Here is an 11,024-nt window from a genome sequence, read left to right on the forward strand (position 1 = left end):
TTAAAGTACTTAAAAATTATCCAAAATTCAAAATAAATACATAATAAAATAATAAAATATAATAAATATAATATTGGGCTCATATATAATAAAAATTAAGCCTAAAACTCAAACCCAATCTGATTTAAACTCGAATAAAAAGCTTGAAACTCATGATTTCCATAACAATCTCGTCCAAAAATTTTGCCTGTGCAATCTTCACTAAAAAGGTCATAACTTGAGCTCCTAATATCGAAATCGATTGATTTAAAGTGCATTACGAAGTTAAGAGATATCTCTTCAAACTCTATGCAGACATCTAAGCCCATAAATGTCTAGATCTCATCCAAAAATTCTTGGCAAGTTGACTAATCTTTTTATGTTGGAAATTGGCAGCTTGGTTAAATTGACTTTAATAAATTTCACCCATTATGTGCATGTATCATTCCCCCTTTCCTCGAAAAAATCCATCCTCACATACTGTCTTTGATTGAATCTTGGTTTGTTTTGCTTGGCCTTTGACATTGTTATTGGGCCTTGAGGTAGTGTAAGTCCATCACATCTATGGGCCCCAAATTGAGCCTTGAGACTCGCATCACAATTTTTTACTAATTGTGTCTAGAATAGTGTCTCATTGCTGATCTCAAGAATCTCGAACCTCTTGATCCCTTTGTAACTTTTTTATCATAGCATCACGAATCATTGTGAAAGTTTGAAAAAAACACAACACTCAAGAAATGAAAAATTAAACAAGTCTCACTATTATGCACTCAGAAATAAGATTTAACTCTCAATGAGATAAGAATTAGTCTTGTGAGTCTTTTAAAGTGTTTATATTATCTAATCAAAATGTGTGAGAATCAATATATAACCGCCTCCAGATGTACTAAAGTTTAGAGTGTGAATACTGTAGCAAAAGATATGAATATATAAGGTGATACCCGTAAGTATATGGGTCCAGTTATAATATAGTTACAACGGAGTAGGTGAGTACTCCGAGGATCGTACCCAAGGGAGGCAAGTGTCAGATCAATTTTAACCTAAACACTGAAAGATCTAATTAGTAATTTAATTTGGTTATAGTGCTATATAGTAAAATAAAAGAGAGTTTTAAAGATTTTTTATAATAACAAAATAAAATGACATAAAGAAAAAAAATTCAAGAAATCAAAGAATAGGATAAATCAAATCTGATTATGAGTGATTAGCTAGCTTCGATATTTCCCATCAACTATCACTTCGGGTTCCTCATCAATCAACTAGCTATTATTCCAGCAGGATCTTTCGATCTTCCACTCAAATAATAAGTCTACAAGAACTACTTATCTTCCGACCTCACAGTCTAGACTAGTTTAAGGTGAAGGTGTTCACGGATAGGCCATACCAGTTTTGGGTTAATTCCCATCTTGATTACTTCCTAAAGTTGTCAGGCTTAGGATTTTAAATTCTTCCTTTCCCAGACAGATGATCCGTTAAGTAACCCTATAAAACAGTTAATGGATCATACCTCCACTCACTAATCCTCAATAGAAGGATTAGTTCCTCATGGTTTTCATAAACAAGATGGAATTGGTGTAAAGTGAAAACATGATAAATGAATTGAAGTGTAGAGTTTAAGAAAATGCCTAAGTTGTATTAAGAATAAATCGAATCCATAGAGTTCAACTGTCTCCACAAATCAGATTTTTCAAGATAAACAAGAACAACTTGAAAATAAATCTAAAACCTAAAAAGGAAGAAATGCTAAGCTAAAATTAAAAGCAGAAAACTAAGCTAAGTAATTGGTCCCTTTTACATGTGACAAAGGATCCTATTTATAGATCTTAGGTGGTTGTCATCTTTAACCTTAGGTTAGCTAATGTTCTTGAGCTTTAAGTTTGATTGTGAGGACCAAAACACCCCCTAGCTCGTATTATTTTTCGTCTAGAGTTGATGTCGTGACACAAGAGTCAGTATACTCCTCTTTGGGATATCTTCAGGGGTATGTCGCAACACCTTTAGGCTATGTTGCGACATCGAAGACAGTTTCATGATTTCTTTATTCTGCTCCTTATGTTGCGACATTGAACATTTCGTGTTGCGACATAGCGACCAGTATCTGTTTAGTATGTCTTCTCATGGTCTCCTGCACACTTAGAAAGTTCATTACCTCACTTTTAGGCCCTATTGGGCCGCTAAGGTCAATAAAAGATTCAGTTTGCACATTTTATTGAATTTAAAAAAACTTACTAAAACATAATAAGATCCTAATGATAATGCTTAATTTCAAGCTCCTAAAGTGCGAAAACTAGTTTAATATTCTAAATCGAATTACAATAGATCAATCTAGCAAAGCAAACCTAATGGCATTGAGAGTCCAAAATCGGCTAAGCACCAAAGAATTGTGTTGCATGGAGGAAGGAATGTGCAATGTGCTTAAACTTACTAACACAAGAAACAACAAAGTGTTAGAATGCGTAAAGAAACATTAAAAAAACAAATGAAAACCTAAGACTAAAAGTTAATGAAATTTGTTGAAAACCTGACAATTGCGGAGTAACTTGAAAAACTACGTTCGAGGTGTTCCTGATTTCAAAAAATCACAAAATTTAAACTAGAGTTTCCTCACATAATGCAGATCTAATATGAAAATTTTTGGCACAAAATTCAACCATCGAGGTGTTCCTAATTTCAAAAAATCACAAAATTTAAACTAGAGTTTCCTCAAATAATGCAGATCTAATATGAAAATTTTTGGCACAAAATTCAACCACTAGAATGTTTATTTAAATTGGAGTTTCCTCAAATAACGTAGAACTAATCTAGAAAGTTTTGGCACAAAATTCAACCCACAATTTTTTTTAACTTTTTTTCTTTTTTTCTGTTTTCTTTTTTTATCACTTTTTGTGAAAAAAAATTATATTCCAAGAGAGTGCTTAGAATCAACATGTAAAATTTTAGATTGTTTGGAAAACATTTACCTACTGAAAAATATTTTTTTTCTAAAAATATTCTGGGTTAAAAATTGTTTTTAAGTTGCTTTGTTGGATATCAATTTATAAAAACACAAAGAGCACTCAACGCCCAAGAAACTGATACCAAATGATAGAGAGGTGACGGTAACAAGTAGATGAAGATGGAAAAGATGGAAAGTGACGTGTAGAAGTCCTAAGGAGCCTTTAAAATCAGATGAATCAACAACCCCCTTCAAACGGCTCTAATTTCTCTTCTAAGAAAGAAAACTTGACAAGAAAAAGCTTGAAAATGATCCCAAAATCTGAAAAGATTGTTAAAATTCTTCTATAAGAAAAATCAAGAGAAATTCTTGAAGAGAAAAACTCAAAGAGAGAAGTTACTGAATGAATGATGAATTGTATACAATGAAAAGCCCTTTATATAGGTTAGCTAAGTAAATCCAAATAAAACTCTCAATTATACTGAAACTCTAGTTAACCTAAACAAGAAATAGTTTTAAATTAAACTTTCTTATTGACATAAAAATCCTAAATAACTTAAAATACTTTTAAAAATATCCAAATTTTGGAATAAATAAATAATGAAATAATAAGACCTAATTAATACAATATTGGGCTTATATATAAACAAAATTAAGCCTAAAAATTAGACCCAATATGATTTAAACTCGAATTAAAAGCCTAACACTCGTAATTTCCATAATAACCTCTTCCAAAAATTTTGCTCGCACAATCTTCACTAAAATGATCATAACTTGAGCTCACTAACTCGAAATCGAGTAATTCAAAGTGTGTTTTAAATATAAGAGATAGATATTTGAACGCTATAAAGACATCTCAACTTAGAAATATCTGGATCCCATCCAAAAAGCCATCACAAGTCAACTAATTTTTTAAACTTGAAAATTGACAGCTTCAGTGAATGGTATTTAATAAATTTCACCCCATCCGTGCATGTATAAAAAAAAATTTAACCTTTAGTATTTTAAATGTATTAGATAATCATTTTAATTTTTTTCTTAATATAAAACTTTCAACAAAAAAAGTGTTGGATAAAATAAATAGGTAGGCACTTACTTATCACTTAATGTATAAAATATTAAGTCAATTTTATTTTATTAAAAAATTGAAATAAATTATTTAAAAAAAATATTCAAATCACCATATTTATCCTTCATCCAAAAATATCCAAAAAATATAAAATCCTATATTAATAAAATTAAAAATAAAAATCAATAATTTTTTAAAAATCAATATTTAGTTTTATAATCAATATTTACTTATAAAAATTAGCTATAAAAATTCAATACTTGTTATGAATATCTTATTAAGTGGATGTCCATCAAGATCTAGATAAATTTTGATATACTTTAAATTCTAATAGTCATTAGAAGTAGATCTCTACTTCATTTATACTTCTTATACCTATAAATAGAGATTTTGGAGAAGCATTGTATATATCTCATTGATTAATAAAATAACTCTCTTTTGCTCTCCTATTTTCTTTGTTTTTTATTTTATCTTTTTATTTTATAACACATTATCAGCATGATTCTCTTTTATTTGTTTTTCTCTATGAGTCACAAAATATCCTAAAATTTGCTATTGTCTATTACCTCCTAGAGTTGTTGCTATTTCAATTGAGGTCTGCACACTATGGGTAATCATTAGAGTCTTTAACCACTCAGCCTGGGTGATAACAATGATGTTAAAGAATATCATGTATATTTTACTATAATTTATTTATGATATCATGTTTATTATAATTGGAGACTAATCATGACAACATGAATAGATAGATTTTGATTTGAATCCACGCATGCTTGGGATGGTGATTATGAAATAAATAATCTATTGGGACATTTATAAGTTCATCCTAGTAAATTTATTGCACTCTCCGAAGTGAACGCAAGCACAAAAGAAAGTAAAAATGTAATGCCCTGAATAAATTAATCTTTTTTCTGTGAATCTTGACATAAATATCTATCTGCTTCAGTGGTTAAGTGTTTTGGGTATGTGTATGAGGTCTTGGGTTCAAGTCCTACTCTTTGGAAAATTCTGTTATTTTTTATCTAAGCCTTATCCCTGTTGGGTAGGCTTATGTAATATTCTGTGTAAACTCATATTAGAATAAGTCTGCTGGTTTGAAGGACTTAACTTGCTGGAGGTCTTGTGTTTGAATCCTTGTGCGAGCGTGGGTGTTAATTTCTTTTTCGGTTGTCTCTTAGAGGTTCGGTGGAGTTGGAAGTCTGAAGTAGTTGGATGTGGTTAGTGGGGAGGATATTATGGGATGTGGTTGTTAGTGGGGAGTTGGGATACTAATCAAATTGGTTATTTTTATTTTCTTTTGTTTTTAAAAATTTTTCTCCATCTTCCCAGAAATTTGACGTAAGTTTCTGCCTCTCCTCTATTTTTCTGTCGTTTCCATCTTTTTGTCTCTCCTCTACTTCTTTATTCTCTCTTTCTTTCATTTTCCTTCAAGTTTGTTCACACTTCTTCTGTTCTTCACGTTGCGCTTTGGATTTTGGTATTCTTCGTGCGATTTGGGTAAGAGTGGTTACTTTTGTCTTTTGGTAACAGTTTCTATAAGCTGTTTGGATTCACTTTTGTTGTAGTTACGTAATTGTGTTGTAGGGAATTTGACTCTCTATAAACATATTGTGTAGGAGCAACGGTGGTTTTCGCTCCAACGGTCTAATCTGTGCGTGTGATGGGGTTTGATAACGGTAAATGTGTGCGTGTTACTCGGTTTAGTATTGATGGATTTGTAATTTGTTTGCTAAAAAGGTGTTTGGTATTTTGTTTTTAGGTTTTGGTGGTCTCGAGAGTGGTTTCGCATCAAAATCGTACCAGGTGTGTCCTAAAACATGAGAAAACAAGGTTCGGCGAAAGCTAAAAAAAGTGATTGTCGACGCCTCACGGGCTAGTGCCTGGCTGTGTGACAGCAAGAGCGTGGCTGTGTGGGCCATACGGGCTAGGCTGAATTGCGCATGTGGGTCCATACAGGCATGTCACACGAGCGTGTAGGTCTTGGGTCAGGCCGTGTGGGCCATACGGGCAGGGCCAATTTAAGTGTGTGGGCCGACACGAGCAAGCTACACTAGCATATGGGCCCAAAATTATGAAATTTTTCCTAGGGTCACATGAGCCGTTTCGATCGATTGTGGGCCTTCCGTAGGGTCGGTAAGGGCTAACCAAACCCTAAGTCTTGTGATCTGATAATTTGATATACCGAGTTGAGTTAGGTAATCTGGTATGTATGTTTGATTGACTGGTAAAAGCATGTATGAGTATCTGTATCTGTATTTCTGTGTCTGTATATCCGTATCCCTATATCTTTATTTGTATTTCTATATCTGTATACGGGGTGACATTTCACCCTTATTCTGGTAGCACAATTGCATATTATTCTGTTATGTGTCGTTTAGACATTATATGGTGTGTAGGGATGGGTAGGTGTTTTAAACCCCATACGGTATGATAGGATGGTCGGATATGGTGTGTAGAGGATGGGGGTAGGATTCTGTATATCTGATCTGATTATCTGATTCTGGCATCTGTTTCAATTAAGGACTTAAGTCTGTATCTGTATATGTTCTGTATATGAGAATTCTATGTATATTTTCATGACTATCTTTGTTAGGTTACACACTTAGTTTACAAAAACTTACGTATGTTTGTCTGTTCTGTTCAGGTAATCCTCAGGTATAGGCGGGTCGGTGCGACGGAGGCTCAACGGTGACCACTCGTCAGAAAGCTGTTTTTATTAGTAATAACGGTCTTATTTTAAATTTTGGATTTTCTTGAGAGTTTGTAATTTTTGGGACTCTCTGGACTGTATGTTTTTCTTTTTAACTTTTGGATTTCTTTTGCTTTCTATCCTACAACGTTTGACAAAAACACTTTACGTGAAAAAATGGTTTTTGAAAACATAAACTTGGTTTTTGAATAAAATAATTTTCAAACTTCTGCTCAAATTTTACAAATACTTTAAAGGATATCTTATAACCGTTTTAAATAAGTACATAAAAACAAGTTTTTTCTGAAAATGTGGACTCATTTTGGTAACAAATAATACGAGATGATTTAGCGTAAAAAACGTGTCTTAAAACCCATCGCCGTAACACTCTCGGTTTTGGCCATAACGTCTAGGCCTTGTCTGGGGTGATACAAAAAACCAATATTATTCTAATATTTTGTAGTACAAAATTAGTTGAAAGCTCCAAAAAAGCTAATATATTAATATCTTATGATATTTAATCCATTGGTTTTAAAAGATATTCATAATGGATCTCATATTGAGATTGTGAATGAGGAAAATATTATATTTCATATGAATCAAAAGAGGATTGTGTTATTTATATTTTGAATCGAACTCAGGACCTCTCGCACCCTAAGTGAGAATCATATCACTAGACCAAATGCCTTACATTTGAAGATTTTGGCATATTCCCTGAAGCGAATATTGCATATAATTGTTTAGAAATTATATTTATTTTGTTAACTTAGTGTCATTATAGACTCCACATTGATTTAGACATTTCCAGTAGTAAGTGTCACAATTGTACTTATATGTAGATACAAAGTAAAAGGAATGATAGTAAAATTACAAATTTGTCACAATTTATATTGACATCATTAGTACAATTGAAATGCATGTTAAAGTAAACCAAAAGGTTATTGATACAAATGCATTTACTACTTGGAGTGACCAATTAGACCATCTTGGATCATATATGATGTGAAAATTAATTGAAAATTTATATAGACATTCATTAAATAACTAGAAGAATCTTTAATTTAAAGAATTCTAATTTGTTGCTTGTTCTCAACGAAAATTGATTATTAGAAACTCACTATTTAAAGTTGAGATTTAATGTCTTGCATTTCTTAAATGAATATGGGTTCATTCATCCACCATGTGGATGATTTTGATATTATATGATTCCTGGTAGATGCATTTACAAAACAATCACATATGTCTGATGAGTTTATATCTCAATCTTTTATTGATTGAGTTTGAAAAACTTTTATAAAAAGCTTGTTATTTATGCGCATAATGATTTAGAGAAATTATTGATTGGACGCCTCTGATTAATGTCTAAGCCATTACTTATGAAAACTAAACTTCCTATTTCAATATGAGATTATGTTAATTTACAAGTTGTACGCATCAAGCCAATAAGTTATAAATACTCCCCATTACAATTGATTTTTGGTCAAGAGCTAAATATTTCTCATCTTTTAATTTTTGTATGTGCGTATATGTTCCAATTGCTCCACCACAACAAAGATGAATGATACTCAAAGAAATTTGAGAATATATATTAATTAAGAGTCCCCTTGTATTATTATATGTTTTAAATGTATTGGAGATTCAATTATGATATGATTTGTGATTACTATGTTGATTCGATAGTTTTTCCGACATTCGGGGGAGAGAAATAATAACTTGTAATGAGTTAGGGGGGAGAGTAATTTGAACCAAAAGTTCAACAAGGATAACTCATTACAAGTTCCAAATATGAAAATTCTTATACAAGAAAATAATAAATCTAGATGGTCATATAGTGAAGATAGGTGCTCTAGAAGAGACTCAAGACATAACTAATAAGTAAAACTCCAAAAGAGATTCAGGTACCTGGAACTAAAGATTAAAATAGTGAAAATAAATAAATTTTGATACGTTATGTTAATTCAAGAAAATGTGGAACTGATAATAAAAGTGGTCGACAATGGCTTTGCATGCAATATTATTGTTGAAATAATGAAATAAAAGGAGAATCTTGAATAAATCTATTGAGAAATATAGATATGGAATAGATTGTTCAAAATAGAAAGAGACAACTTATGTACAATTAAATTCATGGAGTTTTTGGATCAGTACTCCAAATATCTAAAGGTATAAAGGTAGTGAGGGTACAAATGAAGTAGTTTTGCAAAAACAAAATAAAAATATGAAGTTTTCCATTAAGCTCTAGCATTGATTGTGAAAAGATATAATATTTTTTTATGGTGGATGCAATAACTTTTTGATATATTATTGAACTGACAGTTCATAAACGATTTAACTTGCGTCTAATAGTTGTTGGTACAACCTTTTATGAACCACTATATAGCAAAGTATATATTAAAATCCTTGAAGGATTTAGAATGCCAAAAGCATATTGAAATTATCGGGAACTTGTTCATTTATATGAATCGATATGATTTGAACATATTTGGTAAATTTAACTTAATCAATAGTAGTTGAAATAGGATTATAAAATGATCCAAAATACCTATTTGTATTTTTATAGAGGGACCATGATTAAAATTTGTTATGATTATTGTTGAAACTCCTAAAGAGATCAAAATATATTTCCACCAAATTTTTCCCTCAGTCATGACTTTCGAAAGAATAGTGATATAAATGCTTAGCAAATACATTCAAATAGTTATTTGAAAAACTAGTATTCAAGATTGAATACATAGAATATGAGAAAGTAAGTGATGTTTTCATGAGGGAGAGTAAAAACAAGTTGTACTCTTTTCCTTTAACAAGGTTTTATCCCATTGGGTTTTCCTGGTAAAGGTTTTTAATGAGACAACTAGTAATAAAAGATTGTGTAATCTTTTTCCTTAATTAGGTTTTTATTCCACAGAATTTTTCCTAATAAGGTTTTAACGAGGCACATTATCTATCAATGGACATCCAATGAGAAGTGTTATGAATCTCTTATTAAGTGGATGTCCATCAAGATCTAGATAAGTTTTGATATACTTTAAATTCTAATAGTCATTAGGAGTAAATCTCTACTTCATTTATACTTCTTATACTTATAAATAGAGACTTTGGAGAAGCATTGTATATACCCTATTGATCAATAAAATACGTTATCTCTTTTGCTTTCTTATTTTCTTTTACTTTCTGTCTTTTTATTTTATAACAATACTTAATTTTTCAGAGCTTAAATTTTTAGTTTATCAAACAAACTTTAAAATTTCCATTAAATATATATATATTTGGAGTAAGAATGAAAATGTTAACAAGAAAAAACACTTGGGGCCTATAAAATTTCACCATTGAGTTCAAGTAAATGCATATATGTAAAAACACTTTTACGAGTGGCTTCTTGAGTCATTTCACCAAAGATTGGCTTCTTGAGTCATTTCACTCTACCAAAGGACAACCTTTTACGAGTTAATACAAGAAAATAGGAATAAAATTTTGGAAAAGCAAGTAAACAGATTAGATTTAATCCATATAAACCGCCTTGCATTGTAACAAAAAGGTGAAGTTTTGCAGAGTGAATAAGAGAAAAAGTCCATACTTTCTGCATCTCAAGACTTGGAAACAACGGAAAGAGACAGATTTTCCAAGTTGCCATTCAAAACTTCAGTTATGGCAACTGTTATGGCCTCGGTTTGCTTCGAAGGCAGACCTTCAGCCTCTAATCTCCTAACCTAAGGATAATCCACCCTTTCACATTGAAATTTCACAGTATCATCTTTTCAACATCTTTAAAAAAACGAAAAAGAAATCTTTGAAATTACCAAAGCTAATGTGTCGATGAGAAACAATCTCTTTCCATTTGATTTTACCAGCTGCTGAGAAACCTGTCTCCATTGTGAGAAGGGAGAAGGAGAAAGTGAAAATCGAATGGCTGAGGGAGGAAACATTGAGGCATCAAGAGGGGAAACCACTCCTTTGAATCTGCTAACTCCCCTTATCGTCCAGGAATTGGGTCCGATTTGACCCCCCCGTTTACAAGCGGCCACGGCGGCCATTAAATGGGAATTTTGAATAGAATAAAAAAAATGCAAACTGAAAATCCCAAGGAATAACGCACCAATCTCGTACAGATTGTGAAGAGAAACTTTAAGAAGAAAAGGAAAAGATGGGTTAGAATGTTATAAGACCATTTGGGTTAGAATGACATGAAACCCCAAAAAACAAGTATCTGCTGCGGCAGAGTTTGAGGAAGAAGATAAAAATGGGGATTGGATTTTGAGCAGCCAAAGAAAGTTGTAGTAATGGGGGCATTGCTAATGCTAGCTAAGGCTGGATCGTGTTAAACTTATCAAATTTCATTCATTGAAATTGTTTAA

General features: G+C 31.7%; 1 protein-coding gene across 1 annotated transcript; it reads right to left on the minus strand.

Moving 5' to 3' along the window:
* Nucleotides 1-10,090: 10,090 nt before the first annotated feature.
* Nucleotides 10,091-11,024, minus strand: LOC107900415 (uncharacterized). Its single transcript, XM_016826024.2, has 2 exons — nucleotides 10,470-11,024; nucleotides 10,091-10,379 (listed from the first exon to the last, which is right to left on the minus strand). Exons 1-2 carry the CDS (start codon nucleotides 10,701-10,703, stop codon nucleotides 10,257-10,259), a joined length of 357 nt encoding a protein of 118 aa, XP_016681513.1. The 5' UTR covers nucleotides 10,704-11,024; the 3' UTR covers nucleotides 10,091-10,256.

Source organism: Gossypium hirsutum, chromosome D06, assembly GCF_007990345.1.
Source record: "Gossypium hirsutum isolate 1008001.06 chromosome D06, Gossypium_hirsutum_v2.1, whole genome shotgun sequence".
Lineage (NCBI taxonomy): Eukaryota > Viridiplantae > Streptophyta > Magnoliopsida > Malvales > Malvaceae > Gossypium > Gossypium hirsutum.